This window comes from Dromaius novaehollandiae, chromosome 8 (assembly GCF_036370855.1).
Source record: "Dromaius novaehollandiae isolate bDroNov1 chromosome 8, bDroNov1.hap1, whole genome shotgun sequence".
Taxonomy (NCBI): domain Eukaryota; kingdom Metazoa; phylum Chordata; class Aves; order Casuariiformes; family Dromaiidae; genus Dromaius; species Dromaius novaehollandiae.
In genome coordinates, this window is record NC_088105.1 from 35384360 (window position 1) to 35411604 (window position 27245).

The window sequence follows — 27245 nt, forward strand, 5'->3', positions numbered from 1 at the left end:
TCCAACAGCATAGAATCACTCGCATGAAGCAATATCATCAGGAATAGTGTCATCAGGGGAAAAAAAATGAAAGCAACAAAACTTAGACAAAGTGAGTTTACCTGAACACTGAATAGTACCAAACTCCTCCAAGTTTTAGGACCAAAGTCCTTTGTCATTAGGTACCTGTACAGCTAGTTTGCAAAAATGGTGTCCCCACACCATGCACTGAAATGGCAAAATGAAATTTTTTAAAAAAGGAAATACTTCTAAGCTATTCCTTCTGAATAACAGTACCTTTGGAATTAAGTTACTGTTAAGACAAGAAATTAAGCTCTCTCTTCCAAGCTCACATCCTTGCCTGTCTGTTAACGTGCTGACCTTACTACCTCCAAAAGTCACGCCAGCCTTTCTGTTCCTGTGTTGCCACCCAAGGACCTCAAGCCAGCGACCGAATGCAGAAGCTGGACTGGCAGGTCCCTGCGCAGGCACTCGGCACAGCTACCAAACCCACAACGGTCCTGCACTTCCCTCGCCTCCGAGTTCACCACCTGCCTTCAAAATCTGCAGGGCGTTTTTCTGCGTTTTTTTTTGTTTTTCCCCTTACGCCGGGTGTCCTACGCCTTCCTGCCAGACAAAAGACGAACTGCGGTGACAGCAGCCGCAGCCCCGAGCTCTGCGGGCTCCGGGCTCCCCGCCGGGGGACGCCGCGGCCGCTTCCCCCCCGCTGCCGGGGCAGAGGCACCTGCAGCGCGGCGGGATCCCGCTTCCCGCCCGCGGCGCCCCCGGCCCCCTCGGGCACGCGCCCCTCCCCCCGCCGCCACCTGACAGCGCCGGCGGCCGTTACCGCGGCCGTTAGCGCTGAGGGGCGGCGGCGCGCGCACAAAGCCGCGCGGCGGGCGGGCAGCACGGAGCCACCCCCGGCGGCGTGAGGCGGCCCCGCCGCCCACCTCGGGGCGGCGGCGGCGCCGGGGTCAGCCCCAGGCCCCGCTCCGGTCCCGTCCTATCCCCCCAGCCACGCTCCAGGCCTCGGAGCCCGCCGGCAGCGGGAAGGCGAGCGGCAGGGAGCGCGCTGCCGGCGCGGAGGCCGGCGGGAGGTACCTGTGTCAGGGAGAGGTGGGCGGCCATGCTGCTTCCATCATGCACCGGCCGGGCAGCAGGAAGGACGCGCCGCCGCCGCGGCACTCGCGGCCCAACTTCGGCAACTTCCCCAGCCGGCCCCGGCCAAGACCCGGCACTGGATCCCCGCCCGCCGACCGGCCGGAGCCGGAGCTTCCCCCGCCCAAGCAAAACCGGGCGCCGGATTCCGCTCGCCGGAGCCGGAGCCTGCTCTAGGCGGCTGCAACAAAAACCCGGAGCCGGAGCACTGGCCTGATTTGGATCGGACCTGCCTTAGAGTGGTAAATATCCCCCAGTGAATTCTCCATTAGTTCCCAGTCGCTAGCCTGTCCTTTACCTTCCCTGTTGGCCCTATTTCTGCCCCACACATATAGCAGTAGGGGCTTCAAATATTTTGAGCTGTTGCAGTCCTCTAGTTCAGAATCCCACAGGTGGGGGAAGTCCCAAAAGCGGAGCTGCGTCAGGTCTGGGATTGCAGCAGAATCGGGAGCGCGGCACAGGAGGAAGCAGCACGTGAATCCGACAGGACGTGCTGATCTGACATATCCTTTCCTGGCTCATCAGCAATGAGGGTCAGCCTTGGTTTTGGCCTCTCGCCTCTTCCTGACCTCTCCGCTCACAGGAAATGAATGTATGGATGCTATACCCGCTTAGGTGATTGCTGCTTGCGTGAAGCTGTCTCTCTGTGAGGTGGTGGAACGTAGAGGGAATAGTGGGCTATATGGGGGAAAGAAAAGCAGACAAAGGGACAAACAACTGTTATGAAACAGCGAGAAAATGCAGGCAGCAGGAAAAGGAGGAGCGAGCTGGAGTGGAAAGCAAACTGCCCTGCCTTCTCCTCAGCCATGAGAAACAACTGTGCACAAAATGGCAGAAAGGGATAGTCACCTCCCCACTCTTATTTTCTTTTATTATTTCTATTTTTCTCTCTCTTGGAGCTCAGCTTCCCCCAGGTAAATCTCCCTTTTCCACAACAGAGCCAGGGAACAGGAGAGTACAGGCTACTTTACCTGTACCTGTTCACTGCCTAATTAAACTACTTTTCTGACCTCTTTGCTCTACCACATCATAGTTCACTCCGTGAGGGTGGAGGGAAAACATTCCCCCCCCCTTTTTTTTTAAACTTGGACAAAGATGGGTCAGGCATCACTTTAAACCTGAAATACACATTCAGGTTGATAAAAGGGAATTAACAAGAATCATGCTTGTTTATTGGAAATGTTTCCCAAGATGTGTTTTTTTTATTTCTTTGTTCTTAGTTCTCTTCCGTTCTGCATTTTTCCTCTTCAGCTCAGTTTCGTGCTTGTCCTCGTACTCATGCCCCACCTCTACATCCTGCCATTCCTCAGCTGGCAGTCATTGCTAACTGCTATTCCTCATCTGTCATGCAACATGCAGGCTCCCTCTTTCCACCCGTCCTCTAATAAAGGTTTTGTAGAAACTCTGACCTGTTTCTCAGTCATAGCTTCAGCAAGAAAAAGCAGATATCGAGAGAGGGGAAGAATATAAAAAGCAAACAGTATAGATATAAAAACATTTACACCATTCACATATTTATCACTGTCACACCTCCACTCCACGTCACACTCAACTCCTCCTAAGTAAAATTTCTAGAAAATAGCACAGGCTATTATCTTTCTATGCTGATTTTTTTTCTTCTTTGATTAAAATTGGAAAATTGCTATCCCACAATAATTAATATCTGGAAATTAAACCAGGAGATGGTAAAACTACAGCCTTGTCTCCTGGGGACAGCAATATTTGATCCTGTTAGCATTTGGGAGGGAGCCTCTCAGGAGAGATTTGAAGGGCTTGGTTTTCTGCTAATTGTCACAAACTCTTGCAGATGCCTTTTGCTCTGTCAGTTGGTTTCCCCTTCTCTCCATCTCCTGTCCCTGGGTGAGCAGAAGGGCTACAAGTTGGTGGCAGACTCACAGCCTCTCAAGAGAAAAAAAGGTTATCCCCAGACTGCATGTCATTGCAAATGGAAGGAAAATGCAAAACTGAGTAACGGGACCTGACGCCAGAGTTAGAGGTTGTTGAGAGCTGTTGTGAGCAGGATTTTGTGGGCAGGCTATCAGACCCAGCAGACGTGTTCTTGCTGTTGTTCCCTTTCTCTTATGCTGGGTGCAGGGTTTCCCACCTAGTCCATGACTAGATCCACAGTTGCAGCGAGGCTGTTGAATAAGGTTTGGCTGAGACTGTAGAGTGGGTTGTGCGGGAGGGCTGGGGATTGAAAGGAAGCTCAGCTCTTCCAACAGAGTCCTTCATGTGGGGCAGCTTCACCCAGAATATGACTAAATGTCCCATGTCCCCTCTGGGCAGAATGGGATAGCCACATTATCTCTGTATGTAGTGAGGTGGTGGCAGGCTACTTCCAGAGTAAAGTGACTTTTCCTCCTGTTATTGCAAGGTAATGAAACAAGTTTTGATGTTGAATTTTTTATTTTTTTTTATTTTTATTTTTTTTTTTTTGTAAAGAGGTATTTATTGTGAAAGACTTAAGCATATACTGTCTGGGAGGCCAAACTGCTGACTTTCATGGCAACAAAGAGAAGAGGTTCTAGAGTGAGAAATGAGATATATAAAGAAAAGTGAAAGTGTTTTAAGAAGGGCTTGGAAAAGGCAGAGAGAGAGAGGAAAGTTGAGCATCTTGATATCAGGCCGAGGCAGAGATTTCAGCAGTCAAGATACCCAGCAGTCAGGAGGAGGCAACCGCTAGTCCTGCTCCCTCAGACTGTGAAGAGCACAGCGGTTTAGCGATCCAGAGAGCATTTCTTATACTGCTGTTGAGCTCTCCCAGCGGACTGAGTTGGGTTGCTGCTTAGCTGGTAGTAGCTGGGAGCTAAAGGGCATTGTGTAGGGCCTCAGACGCCATCGTGGCAGCACCAGCTGTGTGGTTATGCGCCTTCACACCCAGCCATGCGGATAGCGTGCTTGGCTCATCCAAGAGATTGACAGACTTGAAGAACACATGGGCAGCATGCAGGTGGGCACTGTATCCAGAGACAGAGCGCAAGGATCACTCAGGATAACCTCTGTGGCCTCTGCCAACTGAAATAAAAACAAGTCCCGTTCAGTCAACACCGGACTGGTGTGTTCAGATAGGTCTTTGTCGGTGTTGGGTGTTCTGTGCCTCCAGCAGACAGTGTTGTCCTGGATGCCACCAACCACTTGAGATGAAACAACTAGCCCATGGCCTCAGGCATCTCTGTAATAATTACAACAGTTGTCAGCTTGCTGACAATGAAGTATTGTACTGCAGATTTATAGGAATCTGGCATGACAGCTCCCAGAAGGAGATAGCCAGCTGCTTCTAGGCTGAAGTAGGAATTGCATCTCCTGATGTAGGGTCATAAAATGGGCTTCCTACTTTGAAATCAGTAACCCATGACTGATTATTTTTTGTGAAGAAAACAATTAGGGCTACTAAAACCCACGCAAAATCATTGGCAGGTTTGATTTTATTAGCTGTTTATTATTTGCAATTACCACCTTCTTGGCATAGCAAAGAGCAACTCACTAGGGCTTGGCTAGGACAGAAGAGCTCCTGAAATCTGGAATTAGGGGAGCTGGTAAATGTACGTCTCCCCTTGTTTGCTTCTCGGAGGAAACCCTGTTTTTCTGTCCATCCCGAGGCCAACCCCATGAATCCTGGCCTTTTGCAGTATCTCCTGCGCTGAGAGCTGTGTGGATGTTGAAGGAGGTGGTGAGACTGTGTGCTGGGTGTTCAGGACAGCTTGTTAAGAACATAAGAAAGTCAAAAGGCCAATGAACCAGGTTAAATCTTAATTAACAGTTTCACTTTATATCTTTTCCCATTCAATATGAATTCTCCTGCAGGAAATCTGTCATCTGCTCTGTAATAACTGTTATATATTGATCTACTTCTCATAAGTTCCCCTAGTGCAGGACACTTTTGATATCAAAGGGACATGGAGAATAGTATTAGCATGGTATTTTTGTAAGTATAACAGGATTGTGTATGATTGTAGGTATTAACGCTTCGGCAGATAGATGCCACATGTCAATGCTCTTTATTGTGTCTTTAAAAGTACAATTCCCAAGGTTAAATTTACACTGGACAAACAAGCGACTAACAATAAATCAGAAACAGCCAAATGGCCTGTGAAAGATGGGGCTTGCACCAGTGCAGCTACAACAGCAATGTGACTGTATCAGTGCAAATCCCCATTGTAGGATACTCCATAAATTACTTGCTCTAATACAGTTTGCTTGAATTTGAAAACTGTGCTGTATCAAGACAGTGTAGAAAGGCCTTGCACAAGTGAGAATTAGATGCTAATGTCCACTGTGTTTTATACATCTCTTATACTCACCAAATGGCTTTAATAAAGCTAGTAGCTTTTTAATCAGATCCACTGGTCTCCCCAGAAATAGTATCTGAAGTGTCCCTCCCTTTCTTCATTATAGTTTGGTTTACATCATGGATCAGCACGCAGGAAGCCCATTATTTTTTCCTGAACAACGCCTAGGTATTTAGTGTGACTTGTCCTGCTTATTCTAGGAAAAGTATTATTACAGCCCATGAACGCTCAAGAGGCTCATTAGAGCAATGGCTCACTCCTGCCTCCTGCATACCTAACCACGAAACGACTTACTCAGCTTGCTGGAATTTCAGTGCAAAGCAGATTAGCAGCTCCAGTATTACAAATACAGAATTAAGGATCTAAATAGCAGAAGGATTAAGCCATAGGGAGGTTTATAGAACTACAAAAAAAAGCATGAACACAACACATCCTGAATAAAAGCAATTATTATTCGGTGATCAAGCGATGGAAATGCAAGAGGACTGGCTCACAGGTGGGCAGAGATGGTCTTACATCGCACAGGTTTCAGAAAGCCAAGGACCAGCTGTGCTCCTGATACACAACAACATTTTACCACACTTAGCGTATTGAAATAGCCCTTCTCAGAAATGAGGAAGATCGTTGTACAAAACTTTGACCCTTTGGACAGAAGGTTATATAAAAAATCTCAAAGTACTTCCCTGGACTAGATGCCACAAGTTGTTTTAGGAATCACAACTGCAGGTGTGTCTTTAACTAGTAATACATCTCAGGATAAGCTTCATGTGCTCTTTACATTTTATGCAGCTGGAAATTTTCCAGATGTAGGCTTAGTGATAGACTGATGCATTTTACAGCCACAGGAGACCATGATGATGATCCAGCCTGATTTTTTTCATAGGATCCTCCCATAGAGATATGTTAATTTTTGCATAAAGCCTGTAATGTTTGTGAGTCCTATGGCATAACTTTTAGAAGAGCATCTATTTACTGGAGTATGTACACTGATCATTATGAAAATTGCATTTGAATGACTCATTTGCTAATTGCTCTTGTGCTGTGCACTTGGCTCCTCGTGACCATTTACAGACTATATCAGAGCTATGACTGCCTTGAAGATGTTTTAAAATGGGTCGAAAGAGAATCAAATTCATATAAAGCAGTAGCCGTATTAGAGAAACACAAACTAGGATGTTAAGGTATGTTTGCGTGCATATATATCTGAACAGTGTTTTCTGAATCTTAGAAACACCTCAGAATATATCTGAATTTAATTTCTTCATCTGGCAATCCTATGTCCCATAGAAATAGAGTACAGTAAAGAAGAACTGTTTGCACTGGTTTGTTCTTGGAAAACAATGTAATTTATATTACAAGTATTCAGGATCCCAAAGGACAAAACTATTTTTGGACTCTTAGTAAAAATTCAGATTGCTCTTTCTAATTACTAGGGATTAGAATATCACAGTTAATAAAAACCTGACTAAGATTCTTCATAATAATGATGTTTGGTGGAAGTATTGGCAAATATAAAATGCAGTAGTACTACAGACCATCAATACCATTTTAAAACGTACACAGTTAATCTTTTAATTAAAACTGTAAGCGTATTTTCTCCAGCTAATTTGTATGAGCCATTTTTATGGCTCTATACCTCATGCCCAACAAGAATTAGAGAAAATATAGATATATAAAAGGTCAGATTGACCACTTGATTTGGTCAGATTGAGCAACTAGATTGATGACACACAGCAGAGTGGTATTTTTCTGCATAAGATTTAGTTTTTAATTGAAGATCATATTTGAAAATCAGATAAATCTTATATAGGCATTAATTTGACATGATGCCCAGCTAGTATAGCAATTGGAGATTTCTGACAGAAACAGAAAAAGTGATACTGCTGCTGAAACAGCAACAGTCTTCCTTATAAATTAATCACATCAATATTGTAACACATATTGTATGTGCTACCAAAAGAAGGTTAAAAAATAATATGTTTACAAAGCAGTGGGCAGAAAGGCTTGTGCCAACAGTTTCTTCTTTATTTTTCCCTTAGGCATGTTCTCTGTACTGTAAGTCTGGGGAAAGCATGACTCACCTTTCTGAAGCGATTACAAGTCTATTATGTTTCTAAGTTAGTAGAGAATATTTAAAAAAAATCTACACACTGAACTTCCAGCGTTCCCCTAACCTAGAACTAATTCACTCTGTTCATCAAAAAGATTATTAATTCATTTCAGACCTGTAATACACAGGAAGTAATTAGCTAAAGGAGCATATCATTGATCGATTGAATTGTTTTCTTCTCATAAAAGGGTTTGTCTTTACTCTAAGACAAACCCATGACTATTTACGGTGTGATGCCATTTTTATTCCATTACAGTGCATCTTGATAATAGCATATGTTTCTTCTCAAGCCTCTCCTTTTGCATCCTCTTATTTCTTTTTCTCTTCTTACCTATTTTTAATCTTCTTTTTCCAAGTTTTCTTTCATTTTCTTCTATTCCTAATTACAGTCATCAGACTGTCAAAACAGTTTGGAAATTCTGAAAATAAAATAGCATCGATGCAATAATGTTAGTCAAAAGACAAAAAACTATCTTTCGGAAATCACGGTAACCTGGTACCTGCACCCATTCTTTGAGTCGAGCAATGATTCAGGCATCAGTTAAATGCATGTTTAAATCCGTCCTTATTCAGGACACCCCAATAGTCGTACCTTTCATTTTACACTAGTAGTTAGACTCTTTCCTAAATTAAAATCATACTCCGCTTGGTTTCAGCAGTAATATCTCTCACAGATGTGAATAGGAGCGTAGAACACTGGCGACAGAAGAGAGACGTTGACAGGACGATGGTTCTGTGACTGCCAAAGAGACAGTGAGGAGATGAGTCAAGACCTTATCAATAGTGGAAAACTGATCGTATTAGAAAAGGTGTTAATGATTTTGCTCTTTAGAGTAGACAAGGATAGGGATGATTAGACTATGTTAGCTAGCCGAGATTAAGCCACATTTAAAACTGCTAATTAAAATGTGTTTTCATTGGTATGGAAAAGACCAAAAATTTTTGACAAATACAGCGAGAAGTGAGAGCAACGCACTACTTGCCTACCTCTGTGCCAATCATGTAGACTATAAGAGCGTATGGGAGACTGCAGGATATTGGAGTTACCGTTCTGACGACTCGAGGAATTCGGTGTGACTCTGTAGGAATCTCTACAGATGTAGAGATTCCTGCTGCACTCCCCCTTCTCCAAACCAAAATCCTGCTGTATGGCCTTAAACAAGGAACCATCGCCTAGTGGATTTATTTTTGATTTACAGCTGTGTAGCAGAGAGGAATCCGTCCCGTTACTTGGTCAACTGGTGCACAACAGTAGTAGGCAAAATGTGGCTTTGAGTTCAAAACATAGAATCTCACTGCTGTCAGTATGTAAGAGTGAGAAATGCTGCCTTAAAACCTTTCTTTGTTTTCTTGACTCTTGAAGTACTGACATGTAATTAAAATACATGTGTTCACATGATACCTTACTTTTTTCATTCTTCTAAATCAGTTTGGTATTCTCAACAATAGTAGTGTAACTTGATTGATGAGATAGCACCTAAAATATGTTCCCTTAGGAAAAATAGTATTTGAAACACATACGATAAATATTGCTGTTAAATATCAGGCTGGAAATTATCTCATTTCTACAAGTATGGGCACAGTGAGTAGCTCGTAATATATATTCATTTGGTGCACACACACAATTGGAACATGAAAAACTCTTAGAGGTAATCAAATTATTTGTTTAATGACTGATTTGTTTTCTGGTTTTTTTTTTTTTTTTTAGATTAAATTGCAGAACTAATGCAGCCTCTAATGGGATCATTTGGGGTGTGCACATGATCAGATGTAAACATCACTAGTGGAATTTGAACTCCCTCAGCTGACAAGGACTTGCTTACCTGTCACCTTACGTTTCATTTCCATCATTTGTAATAAGAAATAAAAGATACTGCACCAACTTCACCTATTGCATTCAACAAATATAACTACAATGATCTGGTGACAGCCATTAAAGAAATGTGTTTAACTGAATTTTAGTAGCAATTAAAGCAGCCAAGGAAAATACTTGGAGTGTAGTAATCACTGTGACTATGAAAGCTACATCATGGATTTCAATGGTTTCATGGTAGCTTTTCAATCAAACTTCCGCAGTTTACAAATAAAATTACATTTAAGTATCTTCCAGCCTTAAAAATGCATCTCAGAACCTGAAAGACAAGCTGAGTTAATTCCTGCTGTTATTGGTAAAATTAATTTAAATGAGAGACACAAATCTAAGAAGCAATTGAAAAATGTATCGATATATCTCTATATAGAGATATCTTCATTAGATTACACAAACTCTGATAAGGATGTACCAGTATCAAACCAGCCAGATTTTCAGATTCCCATATCAGTTTAATTTGTTTAAACGTGACAGGATATGTTCTTTAGGACAAAACAGCTGAAGTGCTTAGAAGACAAACAGGACATGATGTATAAAAATGACAAGAACACTGAAGTCCAAGGGAAGAAAGCATCAAGGTTTTCAGTGTAAGACAGAGGAAGACGCCAGATAAGCTAGATGAGTTCAGATAGCTGGATAAGTTTTGCAGAAACAGGGGATGTGCTCTTCCTAAAAGAATATCCATGACTCAAAAGGGATTCAAATTACATTTGAAACTTAAACACACTTGATTGTCAGTCTCTTCCTGTTTACTGGAGAGATATAATTTGTTCCTGTTTAAATCGAGTTTAACCTGGTGAGTTTAGTTAGGGAAATACTTAGAAAAAATTATTTAATGAATTTCTGTTCCTTTCCTTTTGCTAGCTTTAGATGATGGTAAATTACATATACATAGATGAGCAAGAGAAAAACATTTGGAAATCATCAGTGGGGCTATTTAGTTAACTGTAAAATGAATATATTGATAAGTTACTTTATTTCCAATTCTCCAAGTAGGGAATAAGTCCAAGGCTAGAAAACTAGCTGTGGGTTTCCTGCACAGGACTACAGAACAGATCCATTAGCTAGATGGTACAAGTCACTGCCTAAAAATACAAACTATACAGTATAAACATATACACGTAGCTGGCAGAGATCAAGGTCAAGGAAATATATATTGTTGTATTTATAGACTTCTGTTTATACTTGCTTTTCATTCTCTTATCTTTCTAGTTGGGATTCCAAGCTGAGCAAGATGTCTGTTAGCTCTAAACAACAGAAGTTTGTGACGGGCCTGGATGATATCACAAAGTTTGTTCTATTCAAACCTAATTTATTAAAAAACAGTCAGCATAATATCTAATTCTGATAATTTCAAATCCCTCCCTCCAGTATATGGAGCTGCTACAGTCACAGTTTAAAAATCTATACGTATGACATCTGAGCAGTATAGGATTGAGACATGCATCTACAGATTTGTATCAAAAATTAACTGAGTTACCAACATTGTCACACAGAACTGAGCTCTGAAAAAGCTTTTTTTTTTTTTCCGGGTACCTGGATTTGGTAATATTGCTGAATAATGTTCATCAATTCCTGTAAGTCTTTTGGGATTGCTAATTTAAAAAGTAACACAACTTAATACTTTAATAAGCAATGTAATATATCTAAAGTGGGACACTTTTTTTTATATATATGTATATAGTATATAGTAAGCAATGTTTGATCAGACCTGTTCAGACAAGCAGATGCAATATATTACAAAATGTAAAATTCCTAAAATTTCAGCTGTGTTAATTGCACATATACAATTATTTGATTAAATGAACAAGATCTGTTACTTCTAACAGTATGGAATATTTTCAAGTACCTCACTCAGCCTGATGTCAGAATTAGACTCTTCCTGCATATCCCACTGAATCAGATCTACCATTTGCTCAAGGTTCTGTTCACAATTTATTATAAACTGTATTACTTAAGTCTGATCCTCATTACTAGAGGGATCAGACTTTGCTGATAATGCAAACAATCTGGGGTTTTGGCTAACGCAAAATCCTATAGAAAGGAAATATAATCATCCGGAAAGAGAACATATGAAAATTACATTTAACCCCTAAGTCTCCTGGCTGGTTCTAAATTTACCATTTCCATCACTTCATTACATGAACCAAATTTCCTTTTCACATGCACAAGTGTTCTTGAAGTCCCATAGTTCCATGAAGAGAAGAGGATTATGGTCTTGTGTCAGTATCTACTGCTTGTAAAGAAATCTCTTCCATCTCCAGCTAGCATGTTGCTATTCAACAACTGCAACAGAGCCACACATTGCTGATGAGAGGGAAGTTATGTGTTCCACTGAAAACTGGATAAGGAAATGCCTAAAACTGCTATAAAACTGCTAGCTGGCTGAAAGAGTAAAAGGAATTGAGTCAGCGTTCTGGGGAAAGGAAGGATAGGGAGGGGTGGAACAAGCAGTATATTCTAAAAAAAAAAAAAGGTCAAAGCAGATTACATGAAAAGGGTAAGTGCCACTAGTATGTCATGAATAATACAATATTTACCTAATGCACCATTAAAGTTTATGGATCAAATCCTCTTTCCTGGCCAAGATGTACTTGCATAACGGAGGCTCTCAGAGAGTTGGTTACAGCCTTCTGATTCACTACTCAGTTCATCCCTAGCACTGTGACAGGGTTGGAGATGATTCATTAACCAAAGGAGCCAAATTGCAGTTTCTCTACCCAACAGTCCTTTTAATCCACTGTTAAGATGGTGTGTAAAACTGGTTACTGTATCATCTTAGTCCATTAAGAATTTTTCTATGTAAAATAGAAATTTCCTAGCAGGGGAAATTGGGTGGTTTTATCTTATTTTGCACTGCCTGAGCACTGTACAGGGGATACAGGACAGTGAAAATGGCCTAGGGCTCTCCACTTATGTCCTTTCTCAAGTTTCTTCAGTCGTATGAATGCTTCAATTTTTCCAAAATAAACAGAGTTTATTTGAATGTGTGATTGCACATCCACGTTTACAGACCGCTAGACTGCAAATCCAGTTCAGATTTCTTGTGTTCTGGGGAACTGTATCCCTGGATGCAATGTGCCCTCTGAGCATGCATAATTTGAAACAGATGGCTCAAAGATGAGCTGCCAAACACGGGAGGCCAGTCCAAATGCCATCCAACAGTAAAACTTAAGAGGGATAAAAGTTTTCTTTGTCCCACTTCAGATAAACGTGGCCAATATGCTTGGAAGATGCTCATCTCTCATTTTTTACCTTTCTACTTATTCTTTTCAAATCTGGTGTGCTCTGGAAAACAAATTCCTCTAAGAGACATGAATTAGAATCAAAATGTGTCGTATTTTTTCCAATTTTTTGTTTGTTTTTTTTAATAAAGCTCCGGCCTCTGGAATTAAGTGTTTGCATGGGTTACTTGAGCTTTAAGCAAAAAGCAAACAAAAAAGCAACATAATATAGGACCTTTCCGGTCTTCAAGGTTGCCAGAAAAGCTTGAAAATGTGATGTAAGTGAACCCTGAAGGTTCAGAAACCAAAATTCTCTTTAACTTATGCTTTGGTTGTCAGGCCTGAAGTACAAATAAGTAATTTAAAATGACTGGAATATGAAGTCTACTGATTTCCCATTTAAACAATGTGATATAGGGACAACTATCAGAAAGCTCTCCCCAGCTTGTAATACTTTCTAGGTTCTCCGTAAGACCCTCTGCCACAGACTTTTGGTTCACTGCTTGTGTAAGTGGAGGCATTGTTCCTGGAGGCATCAGTACATCTTAGGCAATGTCTTCACTGTAAACTTGAGTTAAAGCTACCATATGTCTTAGTTTTCCCAGGTATGACATTTTTTCCATCTGGAATTTTTCTGAGGACACACACACATCTATCTATGTCTATATCTGTCTATTTATCTATCTGTCCCCTCCAAAACTGTACCTATTTGAATTTCTGAACTTCAGGAATCCTGGCCAGTGTTACTGCACAGTACCTTCAAAAACCCAGGTAACAGCATATTACAAGCTGCAGAGTTTCTCTCTGCATGAAAAAAAATCTAACATTTCCTAGAAGTTTTAAACTGTCCCAGCATTCATTGTACAGAATGTGTACGTATTGCTACTGGGGACAGAAATGACAGCCATTGCTTGAGTTGGCCCAGTGCTACTAAGATCAGCCACGCTGCAAGCTGTTACCTATGCTTCACAGAGTCCCTGCATCAGCTGATTTTGTACTGATTATCCCCAGAAATCCTTAAAGTACTACAATGCTACAATTAAGGATTTAGAGATATACAGGATTCAAGCTAAAACAGCATTGGAATTACCATTTGAGTTAACTCTATAACAAAGACAAATATGCAGGGGATAAGGCTGGTCCACAACCTACAAGAAGATTTTCCTCCTTTTGTTCTAGAAATTCAGTGCAATGAGTAAATGTAGTGCAGAGACAGTGTAGCAATTAAATATATGAGACACCACCTGATATTTAACAGATTATTTTAAATCTTTAATTCCCATCCAAAAGCATAAAGCTAAATGGACATGACATTTTACAGACAGAACAGTTTAATATTATCAATATGTAAATAATATTTGAATGAGAAAACTGTGGGTAGGATTTCATTTAATTGAAAATTATCAGATATGTAAATCAATGTTGACAGACATCAAAAATCTGTAAGACTGATAGGACAAACAGTCCAGTTGCTATTGATTTTTCTGTGTTCGGAAGAACTACATCTTTTCTCTAGCTGGTATACTAGAAACAGCATAATTAGAACTAGGTCAGCATAAACCAGAAAGAGTATAATACTAATGAAAAGCTTAGATCCTCCTCCTTTCTTGTGCAATATGAATACCAGAGCCTAACTTTGGCTATTTACATGCTTTAATCTTTAAGTCAATGAGTTAAATTTTCCTTTTGATTATATGCATGTAACCACATCAACACCAATGGCATGCACAAGCCTGAACAACTTTTGGCCTGTTCGGTCTGAACTAGAAACATCCAATTAAACTCATGTCTTTTTTTGCTGATTATTTCTTTTATTTCAAAAGATTTAGTGCTGCTGATTTAAAAATTGTATTGCAAACTTGACCAGTAAATTAAAAAAAAACTATTTATTTTGTATACCTCAAGTAAATACAAAACTGTAAGAAACTATGAAGTACTGAATATTACCAACTTCATCTTATTCTAATAGAAATTAAATATTCATTACTATTATTATAGTTAGATTTGCTTGTTAGTATATTCTTCACAAGTTTATTTTCAAAAATTAACTTTTTGGGGGAATGGAAAGCAAATGATATAACTCTCCATTTTCTGACAATTGTTCAGAGAATTCAGCTAACCCCAGTAGCATTTATAGGTTTTAACATTAATGTTATTGTAGCATTTGCTCAGAAGTTACTTAGCAGTTACTGTTCAAATCTTCAGTCGAGTTCTTGGCTTACAAGCTGAGGAGCAGAGCTGCCACATCTCCTCTATATGTGCTGCTGCCTATGAGCTGAGCAAGACTCTCTTTTTTTTAAGTCTGTGACATGTGGACTTACTTCAGCAGTTCTGAGCACCTTCAACTTCGGTGAGTCAGTGAAACTGTGAATTTAGAAACTGTGCAAAATAAGGTTCTACCATTAAAAAGTAAAATTAGGCTATAATAGCATTAAAGATCCCCAGAGAAATTCCAGTCTTTTACTGGAAAAAGAAACTCCTTGGAAAGGTTAATGATAGCTTAGGTTCCTTAGTTAACTCATAAAAAATAATAATATAATATAAGAATAGAGGTAGTGGCTCAAAGCAGAGGTCCAGATAGCCCAGTGTCCTGTCTCCAGCAGTGGCAATAGGGGCGAGCTATGGAAGATGGCAGGAGCAGATAAGCATGTGGGGATACTGCCCTGGTGTACCTGCCAAGCCTCCAATGACTTGTAGCTCAGAAATTACCTGAGCCAGAGTTGTTTAATTGATGTGAGCAGTTGGTTTAGTCTAGACAGCTGGTGAATGTGCACTGTGGAGAAGGGAAGAAAAAGCCTTCTCCCATTTTCTGGTAGGATGTACCTTGCTACCTTTGTTTCCCAATCCTTGTGCAAGAAACAGTAACTCTAAAGAAAGCTCTCCCTGGCATCCCAAGCAGGGTAGTATTAGATGAGGGATTATAAGGCCCTTCCTATGTACAAATCACTGGGAGTGATTCTAGATCTGAACAAAATGATTTGGCCTTAAATCCAGAAATGAAATGCAGAAGGAACCAGGAACTGATTCTGAATTGGCACTACTGAAGCTTAATTTTAGCAGATATCTCTTTAATACTGTTAACTATGGAATCAAATGAATAAAAGAAGTACCCACAGGAGAATGCTCATTCTATATACTTCTGTTTTATATTTGATTGTTCAGCTCTAGGTACTCTTGAGTTTACCTTTATTGTCTTTTTCATCTCTTCTGATTTCCCAGCTGGTACTCACGAAGTCTTTATCACCACAATCAGATATACACTCAAGTCTAATACATTATTTCTGCTATTTAACTGGACAAAAAAAGAGGAAAGATATTTTTCCTCTAAATTTTAATAAGACTTTGAACCATAAAGCATGGATACTGTCCATAATAGCCTAATAATATGCATATATTTTGGAACCTACTTGTATATGTACACACACTAGCTTTAAAGACAATGATATTGCAGAATCTGTTAATAGCAGAATAAATTTAATGTATAATAAAAAAGAAACACTCCTTCCTGAAAATAAACATAGCATACAATGCTTATGATTAGAGACAATACTCTTTAAAATATCAAATCAATTCTTACTGTTTTCCCTTGGTAAAATTGCTTTGTATCAAACTCTTGTGTAAACAGTGTAAATTTTGTGAGAAGACAATGCATCTCCTGCATATTTACAAAATGAATTGACTGCAAGGAGCAAGTAACCTTATTTGAAACATGTTAATAGGCCAAACACTATAAAAAGAGGTCATGGTGTGAAAGTTTAGGGAAAGAAATTACACTTATTTGCCTTTTTTGTACCAGTGGGCCACGTACCATGCTGCAGTGAAGTAAACATTCCAGTTGAGCAGTATTCCTCTGTATCTTTTCAAAGTCTCTGTGGAGACTAAAGTAGAAATCAAACACTTATTTGTGGTTGAGAAAATAGCATGGACTTCTGCATTAAATTTTAAATAAATTCTGCCCACAAGATGAGAAGATGCCTAAATCAAATGAAGAGATGTTACCCATCTAAGCAGTGCATTAGGAGTATAAAATGTGATTCAGCACGCTGTGAACTCTAAACTCTTATATTCAGCAAAGATATCAGGTCTGTTGTTCTAAAGACTAAATTATGATTTGTTGTAAGTTTTATAATAATATCATACTAATAATCATATTACCCTGCAAAATTCAATCCTGCATTTTTTCTGATTGCTAGATATATCTCCAGCTTTTAGGAAGTCATTCGCATTTTTTCTGATTGCTAGATATATCTCCAGCTTTTAGGAAGTCATTCTATGTGCAAATGGGAAATAGCTCCAATAGCTGTTTCTTCAGTATAAAGGCCATGCAAATCTTTTAATTCTTTTGGACTAGATTTATAATTATATTTATAATTATACATATATTTAAGTTACAAATGTTGTTAGAAAATACTTTCCCTATTATGTTTGTATTGTTGTTAATGCCTCCACCTCTGAACACTGAAAGATCTCAAGTGTGACAGGTAAGGAATGTGGGGGGAGTCCTCTGCCCATTCCTGTGTGAAAGGAGTACACAAGATACCCGCATTCCTAAATGCCAAAGCCCCTCACCAAGCTGAGAAATGTAATTCTTGTAGAAATGTTGGGCCCTAAAATGTATGTCAGTTTACATTTCTTGCAAGTCCCTGACAATGTGTCATTATGTCAAACTGTCCTGCAAAACTGCAAACTGTGATCTACATTCCTTCTTTTATGATACCATAACAAAAATTAAAGTTATTTTATTGTTATACAGCTAGTCAAATTTACAATGCCCTTAAAACATGCTTCCCTATGGAGCCTGTAATAGGATTTGGCTAGTGAGTGAGTCACTCAAATTGTTTAACTGAGTATCATCACACACTGTTTTTAACACATACTGCAACATCTGACAAACTTTTCCTAATCCTGTAGCATATTGGTGCCTGATAGGTGAGTCAGCAGCTGTTTTGCAGAATCATTCCTCCAGACATACAGCACTACTAAAAAGGATTAATTAACTAAAGATTACAGAAATCTCAGAAGATTCACTTCATCTTTGCCACTGTCTTAAATACAAGAGAGGTTCATCAGTCTTTTCTTGAATGGTACCATATTTTGGCTGAACACGTTCCAGGTGCATTCGTGAAACAGCTCCAGTATCATAATACTCCCCAGTGCGGTTCTAAACATCCCATGAAGGGAAGAGAATCTGGACAATAGTAAGGCAGAAGACTTGGATCTTTACAATACTTTTCTGAAAGTGAAGTCCCTTCTCTTGAGTAACCTATCCCAGACAAAGCTATGAGCCACAAGTAGAACTAGAACAAGGTTTCTGTGTCCTGAGGAATTTAATTCCATGCAACCAGTAGTAATTTGATTTCTTCTGTGTTATCATTGCACAGAAGTGTATGCTAATAAGGAATCATTCAAAACAGTTAGAAGGGTCTGAGCAGCTCTCAGCAAGGTTCACATCCCTGAGCTAGAAGAACTGATGACAATTCATTAAGATCAGAGAAAAAAAACCAAGAAAATGGGCAGGACTGGGAAAATGTATTGCTGATAGCTTTGATTTGCTGGGAACATACAGGAATAAACTCTGGGGGAAAAAAGGCCCAAGATAGAATTATTTGTTTGCCTCAGAAAGATGGAGAACCAATGACTGTCTTCTTGATGTTTTAAGTGCTGATTTATATAAATATTCTTATTAAAAAAGTGACCGTATAATAAATCTAGTGAGAAAATCTACTTATAATACACTTGATTTCATTCTCCTCTCTTAAGGATGAATGCTTGTATGGCAAAGGTGATTCTCTCTCATCTATCCTCCTCTCCACAACCCCCTAAAACAAACTTAATTCTGAAGAAATAAAATAAGAAATGTTTAGGCTCTGCCTGTTGTTTCTGTTCTTAGTGTACTTGGCATATGCATAGATGTACTAGAAAATATCTTCTTTACAGGACAGCAGGAGGAGACTGAAGGTGACACAGAAGGCTTCAGCTTCTACTTGATCTTGATTTATTAGTGCATTTGTTACCCATAAGAACTCAGATGGAGATTTTTTCCTGAAGGTACAAATAAAAGACATTACTTGCTATTAACAAGCAGAAAAAGAATCATTCACCAACAGGCTAAAACATAATTTCTTAATTATGATGATTACATCATCAGCAGTTGACACAATGACCTGATAGGATAAGAAATGCAAAATGAAACTGTTAGCCCATTATTGGGGGGGGGAGGGAGGGAAGAAGGAAACAAAATATAGTTTGTTCAGTCCTCAAATGGCTTCCTTATCTTCTACAGCACCCCAGGCAATTGCAGCTGTTCCCAGAAGCTAAACCTACTTTCACAGTTGCCAGTCACACTCTCAGACACCCTTAAGAAAACCCACAAGCCACACAGCTTCATCACTGAGGTTCTTCAAAGTTAGTTCGGTTAGCATTTCAGGAGTATTTTCCTCTAAAAGATCAGACTTTCCTTCAGTACACTCTTTCTTCTCAGTCTCCCCAACATTGGTCCCTCTCCAGTATTCATTCTAAATGGGCATGCCTTTCTCTTGGCCAGAAACCATACAAAATCAGACTGTAGTGGCCAAACAACAGATGCAACTTATTGGCATGCTTGGAAAAAGGGAAAGAAAACACACGAAAAAAGCAGGGTGCAAGTGGGAATGTCCTGGAAAACACAGTAGGGATTGGGCATTTCTGAGTTTTCCCCCTACATTCCCACTGGGACAGTCTGAACACTCCAGAGGCCACTCTCCGGGACAAACAATGGGGCTGGTCAGGAAATCTGTGCATGGCTGGGACCCTGCAGTACACTGTAGCGACATAATTTAGTTGAGGCCTCTATGTGGCGAGACAGTGATGGTGGGCAAAATTTTCAACGAAAGGAACAGTGCATAAAACCAAGGCAGCACAGGGTAACAGCTGCTGCTTTCCACCCAGTTCTGTTGATCCTTACAGTATGTAATTCTCTTAGATGACAGTAAGTGCCCTATTTAATGTCAAAGAGGGTGACATACTAGTATAATTTAAATTTTGTAAAATATGGAGAACCTCACAATAAAACTGTTTATAATTGTAGAAAACAACGGCTCTTTATAATTGTTACAAATTGGATACAAAACGAACATTATAAAGCAAACAAAATAGGAAGTAACTTACTAACTCCTATTTCAAATAATTTTTTATGCAAATTTGGTGATGAGGTAATATACAACGTACACAAAGACAGGTTATATCACAGCCGTGGCTGATTTCAGTTTGTTGATTTTTTTTTAACTAACTAAAATGTTTGCATTGATCTTTTAAACAATTATAATGGTCACCTAGAATCTTTATCGGAAGGACATAGCTAATTAAGTCTAATCTCCTCAGCAACAGCCTCACAAAAAATGCTCAATACATACTGAAGTAATCTGATATACACAAAAGACGCATCATCATGACATGTGAAGAAAGTACATAAAAGTATGAGATACTGCATCCTGAATGCTGATAAATGCCCATGAAATTATAGCCTGTTATTTCAATTCGTATGTTTTTTTTAAACAATGTTTCTCTAATCTCTGCTAAATCACCTAAAGAAAATATCGACACTATATGTTTAAAAGAAGTCTGGAGAGGAATTCTGCTTTAACACCTGGTTAACACAACTACTCCATCTACTCTAGAGTCATTAAGGCTTAGCTAAGCTGAGCTAGCTAAAATATATGTTTTTTTCTAGCAGAGACAAGTCTTTGGCACATTCCCCCTCAACAAAGTCAAAGAGAACAAAGAACAGAAAAGATTTTCAGTGTACACTGAAGTTCAACAAATTCAACCTCTGGCAAACCAAGGTAAATAGAAAGCTCTTCTGCTGCGAATTTCTCATTGAGAATGCCCTGCTGACAGATAGCCCTTTCACAGTTAAGCTGAGAGATTTTTTGTACAAGCTCTTTCGATAATTTCAACTCTTGTGGTATAATACAGTTAAAGTGGTGATCTGAAATAATAAAGCTCCAGTCCAACTAAAGCTTTAAATGGTAGTACTAGTAATGTTCTGGCACCATCTGATGTTTTCTGTTTTGCGTGCCTGGGTATAATCTCTAGGCAGCAGTGCTTTGTTTAGGTCAGTGAAACTAAAGAAAACAGGCTACTGAGGTCATATACAGCTTGGAAAGGAATGTTATCAAAACTAACAAGCCAGGTTTCAAGACTGAATTGTACCTTAGCTAGATTGAACTGGTCACATCATGCATAAATGCACCACAGGGTGACTCCAAGGGGAGCCAGCACTTTAAATGCCACTTTGTAACAAACTAGTAAGCAATAGGACATGTGAAATGGGAGGATAAATTAGAAATAGGAAATATTTATTATTTTGTAAAATCAAGCATACAAGCCTTGCCTTGGACTGATTCTTTCACAAAAGGAGAAACTGGGGTGATTTTTCTGTAAAAAATAGTTAATTTGGTACGAATCTAACCTGCATTGTTAAAAGACACTAGAACCAATTCAGCCCTACTATGAAGGACTTCTTATGTTGAAATGAGAAAAACAAAAAGCTGTGTTAACATCTGGCTGAAAGAAACAAGAAAAAAGATTTCCTATGAATATTGTAAAGTCCGTGCAATAAATACAAACTGAACAGAAAAAAAGCACCATTTGTGCGGCTATATTGTCTCTCCTTAGGGGGGAACATGAGTATCTCTATTGGTCCTTTGAAGTTTTTGTGTTACAATATAACTGAAGTTACTATTCACGTTAGAGCAGAGCAGTGCCAAAGAACATGCACTGGAACAAGAGATTTATGATTGTCCATCGCTCCCGGGGAATTCATTCCACATTCTTGGATCCGTCCACAGGAAAGCTGCGTCCTATTTAAATAAGCTTTACCCTTAAAAGGTTACTCCAGTGCCAGAGAAGACAGCAATTTCCATCTCAAGTTCTGAATGTCCTTTTATACACCCTGGACCCCGGCCATGCAGCTCCTCCAAGAGAGGGACCAGGGCCCTTGGACTTGCTTGGCAAACCCAAGGGCAGCTCTGCACAGGCAAACAAGGGAGAGACACAGGGTCAAGCACAACACCGAGGGGGATCAAAAGGTGCAGAGGCACCAAAGTGTTTTAGCTGACAGGACGTTGTTCCCTCACGCACCCGGGCACCAGCGCCTCCTGCCCCCCCCAGCCCTGCCTCCCCTGAGCCGTGAGGTGATCGCGGGGCGAGTCCCGCTGCCTCAGGGCCGGGCTCCCCCGGCTGACACCCGCGGGCTCGGCGCCTGCGCCTCCCCTCGCCCCCCGCTCGCCTCACGGCGCACGGCAGCGCCGCGCCCCCGCCCGCCCGTCCGTTGCCTCCCTAAGCCCCGCCTCCCCGCCGGCCGTTGGGCTCTCCGCCCCTCCCCCCGCTCGCCTCCCCGGCGCTCCGCTCCCGCTGCGCGCGCAAACCACACCCCCCGCCCCCCGCCCTTCGGGGAAGTGTGGCTGCTGGCCCCGCCCCCTCGCTGCGTGCCCCGCCCCCTTCCCTCCTGGCCGCCGCCGCCGTGTCTCTCCACTTCTCCCCTCACCGAACGGGCGGGTGTGTGTGGCGGTGCCGGTTCGGTGCCTAAGATGGCGTCTATCATGGAGGGCCCGCTGAGCAAATGGACCAACGTCATGAAGGGCTGGCAGTACCGCTGGTTCGTGCTGGACTACAACGCCGGGCTCCTCTCCTACTACACGGTGAGGGGCAGCGGCGGGCCGGGCGGGCGAGAGCCGGGAGCCCGGCTGAGGCGCAGGGTGGGGGTGGGGAGGGGACGTGGGGCGGTGTAAGCCCTCGGGCGGCCAATGGGGAAGGAGGAGGCGGCGGGAGCAGCCAATGGGGTGGCCGCGCTGGGAGATTTATCGGTGGGGGCGAGGGGCGCTGTTATTGTTGGCGGCCGGCGCTGGGGGGGAGGGGGCGTCTCCGGGGTGGGGTCGTTGGGCGGGAGCGGCCGTTGGGCGCGGGGCCTTGCGCGGTCCTGCCTGCGCCGTGGCCTGGGGCTCCTGCGTCCCCGTGTCCGGCGGGACCCTGGTTTGGCCGTGCCGCCGGGGCGGCTGCCTTCCCTCCCTGCCCGGGAGGCTCGCTGCGGGCAGCTCTGCGAGGGGGCTGCGCTCCCTCCTGGCGCAGACACGCTGCCGCGGTGCAGCCCAGCCCGCTGCATAAGCAGCAGGTTGTTTCCCACTTTGAGATTCACTTTGCTGTTTCCGGTGACCCCTTCCTACTTTCAAACGCGAACTTTAAAACTGTGTTAAGCTGACAAGACGTCTTGACGCGCTGCTTAGCTGCTGATGGATACCGACTTGCCAGCTTGTTTGGCTTTGTATATAAAATACAAATTAAGTTACAAATATCTTAGAAGTACAGCAACTTTTTTTTTCAAGGATATGCCCTAAAATTAGAAGGCTAACTGCCAGAACCGCATGCACGCACGGATAAGCTGGCACGGAGCAGTTACTGTCACTGCGTCAGTCTGGATGAAACACTGACAAATCTAACCTGTGGTAAACAAATGACGAGGTTTATGGCAAATAACATAACTTGGGGTACCGTGGAGCGACGTTCAGGACTTGCTCTTCGTTTTCTGAGAAGGTATATGTGTACAGAAGCACTATATATAAAACTTTTTTTCTAAATCTGCATTTTCAACTCTACTAGGAAAGAGCTTTGACCTCCAGCCCTAGGAGTTTATAAGACTCTGCATAAACAAGTTAAGGGCTCTAGAGCAAATTTAGTTCGTATACACTTAAAATCCTTGCTTTACACTCACCCAAAGTATGAGTGGAGAAGAAAAAGTGCTTTTATAGTTCCTTTTTAATGGCTGTTCAAACATCAGCTGTTTGACTGCGCTGAATTAGTCTAATGTAAGTAAAGGTTCAAGGTGCAAAGACATTAATTGCTCAGTTACAGAAATGGAAATCTGTGCTAATGTTTACTGAATGTGCATACAGTAAGCGTTCCGATCATTGCAGTGACTTTCATTCAGTGATCTTCATCTGTTTAATCAATGCCAGTTCTTAATTTTAATTCTTTCCTGTGATTATAATCCCTACCTATGCTTTACACTTTTATTCTGTGCAATTTATTATGTTCTGTGTTATTATGCAAACTTTTAGTTCATAATTTTAAAAACTCTTTTTTTAAGTATGTGTCCTAGAAATTCAACTTTAGGTCAAGAAATCAAATCACCTCCTCTAGTTCGTATGCCTTAACTGTAGGACTTTGTTAAGTGGTAAACATTTACTTTAGAATGCTTTCTTTATCCATGTGCTATCTTTTCTGCACATACTTCTGTCAAGTACTTGTTACGCCATTTTCTAGATACTTGAATTCATTTTTGTAGGTAAGGTTGTGTATGTATCATGTTGAATTTAAGCTATTCGAAAACTAGCTGCCAAAAGAACTGGTCCTGCTGCACGCATGCTTCTTCCTGTGTGCTGGCATCGTCACTCGCAGGGCTGTAGGATCAGCTGGATCGTGGGTATGAGAGAGAATTCGGATCAGGTCCCAGCTGACTGCATGTCTCACGAGTACCAATATCAGCATCGAGAAGGTAGTAGGATGCTGTTTCTTTCAGCTCTACCTTTAGCTTTAGAGTAATAATTCCTGAACTGTAGTTTATAAGACTGTGGTAAATAAGCAACTTTAATATGGAATGTTAGCAGGTTTGGGGGCATTATGTCTGTGGGGAAATGGCCTGTTACAGCTTTATCCTATGACTCTGTATTTGTATACTTGTGTTTTCAAAGGCTCATCTATGTGATTGGTATAGACAGTCATGAACTTTGTTCCCTCTGAGCCAGTTTCAGTCTGAAGCAACACAGTTGTGTTATGGTAAGACTCTGCTTGTGAATCCATATGATTTTGAGCCCGAAACTGGCTCTTCTCCATGAGCATAATGCATGGGTGGGGTAGAGTGAGTCTAGCTGGCTGTATAGATATGCAATCTGCAAACAACTTTGCTGATGGAAGAGATTACGGTTCACTCATCTGCTCTTACCTGTTCATCACCTCTTGCAGACTTCCTAGCCCAGTTCAATCCAAAATGATGCTCCTGCAGGAAACACTTTCTCCAGTAGGTCCAATGGGCATTAACTTTTGGCAGAGGGACTGTGGGAAATGGCAGGGTAGTCACTTTTCATGCGGCTGAACTTTCCATCAGAGCTAGATCCGGAAAAATGCATCTGTTTATAGGTGTGTCCTTGTACTGTTCTGTTTAGTCTTCTTCGGAAGTAGCTTAAAACAGACTGCACAAAAGTACCCTTGGTGTGGAATAAACATCCGAACAGAGTTAGTGCAGAATAGTACTTGGCTTGTGGAAGAAGGCCCCTAAATTAGTATGCTTCATCTTTTGGTAAGCTGACTAAATGTTAACCTAAATATGTATTGAATACATGCGTCAGAAGCAAATGAATTAAATTAAGTTTACTTTTCTGACATGATATCAGCTTTCAAGAAGCAAGGCAAAAGATTTACACTAAGTCTGAGTCAAAGAAAAAATTAGAATGTAATATTAACTTATTTGTGTTTTAATTTGTATATTTTTTCCTCCATACTTTGTTGTATTGCAATGAATGCTAGTACTACTGCTCGGAAGTATGAATGCAAATGTTTCCCACATGCGCTTTCAAATAGTTTAACAACAATTTTTTTACAATGCCAACATTGTTTGCCTTTTGTTACTTTTTTCTTCTGCAGTTTATGCTTGTAACATTTGTATTGAAAGAGGAAAAAAAATCTTCAAATCTACTTGTAATTACATTTATTTAAATTTACTTTTGAATATATTCCAGAGAGTAAAACCTGGACTAATAGTTTAAACATTGCCTTACCTGTTTTTGTTCTAATAAATGATTGTCTGGTTGCGGCAGATGGTATCATTTGCATGTAGTTCCATTGATATTGCCACTTAAATCTCTTCTGTCTGCCTTCTTGCCAGAGTTTTTAAATCCAAATTCAGTTCTGCAAAGTCTAGGTATTTTTGCAGGTAATTTCAATTGTATTTTTTACTTTCTCCTGCCTGAATTTAAAGTGAATGATTATGTCGTTGTTGGCTTTCTGTGTCTTTTTTTTTTTTTTTTCGGAAGGGCAAACTGTGAAGTAAATTATTGCATGCTGTTTTGAATCAGTTCAACCAATGGTTTCGTAAGTGCCTTTTTTTTCCTGCAATATTCTTTGATTTGTGGACCCACCAATATTTTCTCTTGGAGGTATGTCTTCCTATGTAGTGCATGGAAGTCTACTGAAGCATTACACTTTTGATGGGGGGTAATAGGACATAGCTTTAAGCAAGAGATGACAATATTTAAAAGAAAAGTCTCCAAGCGGCTTGTTTCTGCCTTCTGCTGTCACTGGAGTTTTGAAGTTGTTCCCTGAGCTGGATTCCAGCTGAAAAATAACTTTCTGCTGATACATATATATTTATTTTTCAGTTGAATTGGTTCTGTAGTTTGTTTTTCTGCATGGCTGTATATAAATGTGTGTTGGCATTGTATTGGAGGTAGCATGATGACAAAGAAATAGCTAGGGCGGAAGAGGGAGGTGAATGGTATTTGCTTTTTGTTTGTGTTTTCTGGCAGCAGTGCTGGCTTAAAACCCCATCAACTATAGCCTTGATTACCCTTGAGAATCTTGTAGAAATAACCCCCCCTTGAGATCCCGTCAAGGTTGAAAATCAGAATATCCTATTTAAAATTCTTGTTTTAAGTGTACTTTTTAAATAAATACTTTAATTGTTTAATAAACTGAAAGCTGAACTGGCATAGCTGTGCAAACAGTGCTAAAACCAGGGCCAGTAGACAGGAAGGTCAGTGTGCAATTTCAGTTTTCCTAAATGAGTTTGTAATGCCTGCATGTAATGGTGACTCCTTTTTTTGTTTGTTTTAATTTGGAAGATTAGGTGAATTTGGGGTCTTGGTGCATTTTTTCCTCTTTTAAATTCCATAAAATAACTTCCATAAAATATTTAAAACCTTTGTGCATTTTTGATGTCTGGCAATATTGAAAGGAGAACTGCTCATACTGTTGTAGACTTAAACAGCTGCCTTGTATAGTGAATGAGGGCTGATAGAAAAAATTGTTGTATATGACAACTCTGTAATGTGTATTCTTGAAACAAAATTTGGTAACCTCCGATTCTTCTATGGTTCTCTCATCAGTGCATTCCTAAAGAACAGATTTAAATGCAGATTAAACAGAATGAATTAATATTCTGTTGTTTCTGTTAATCATTTCATCAAACTCTACTTTGTAAAACATGCTGGTTGAACTCTTTCAGGAGCAAAATCTGTGTGAAACCATTTGTGAGGAAGAAGCAGTTGAGGTGCTCTAAGAGCATTTTTCCCTCGTGTTTTTTAAAGATTGCAGTTAGTTGGCAAGTTTGATATTGGTTGCATTGCATTGAAAGAACTGTTTGTGAAATGTATAATCCAGGTATTGAAGAGTGGGGCTAAAATTTTGCTGTAGTTCCATGAACTTTTGGAACTGGAAGTAAATCTATTTAACTTGATTTCAAATGTTGCCTCCAAACCTGGAGTCATGGCTCAGTGTCTTATATTTGAGAGAATTTTAGTTTCATTAGTTTTCCTGCTTTCTCAAATATGGTTTCTAAATCGAAAGCTACATGCAAAAATCCCTAC

General features: G+C 40.7%; 2 protein-coding genes and 2 long non-coding RNA genes across 7 annotated transcripts in view; 2 read left to right on the forward strand and 2 right to left on the reverse strand.

Moving 5' to 3' along the window:
* The window catches only part of EPS15 (epidermal growth factor receptor pathway substrate 15), a 54480-nt gene extending 52917 nt beyond the window's left edge, over window positions 1-1563 (reverse strand). The window contains exon 1 of one of the 3 annotated variants that reach the window (XM_064516195.1): window positions 1436-1561. In XM_064516195.1, the coding sequence (XP_064372265.1) occupies window positions 1436-1468 (33 nt within the window). In that variant the 5' untranslated portion in view covers window positions 1469-1561. Of the gene's footprint in view, window positions 1-1080; window positions 1213-1435 lie in introns of those variants that run through there. The other 2 variants (XM_026105597.2, XM_064516196.1) reach the window with 2 other exon arrangements.
* Window positions 1240-9525, forward strand: LOC135329056 (uncharacterized). Its single transcript, XR_010390257.1, has 2 exons — window positions 1240-1379; window positions 9245-9525. It is a non-coding gene; the product is annotated as an uncharacterized LOC135329056 (long non-coding RNA).
* Window positions 9526-18602: 9077 nt separating this feature from the next.
* LOC112986384 (uncharacterized) lies at window positions 18603-22277 on the reverse strand. Its single transcript, XR_003259992.2, has 2 exons — window positions 22157-22277; window positions 18603-21638 (listed from the first exon to the last, which is right to left on the reverse strand). It is a non-coding gene; the product is annotated as an uncharacterized LOC112986384 (long non-coding RNA).
* The window catches only part of OSBPL9 (oxysterol binding protein like 9), a 71906-nt gene continuing 66759 nt past the window's right edge, over window positions 22099-27245 (forward strand). For both annotated transcript variants that reach the window (XM_026105614.2, XM_026105623.2), the window contains exon 1: window positions 22099-22310. In XM_026105614.2, coding sequence (XP_025961399.1) covers window positions 22200-22310 — 111 coding nt within the window. In that variant the 5' untranslated portion in view covers window positions 22099-22199. The remainder of the gene's footprint in view (window positions 22311-27245) is intronic.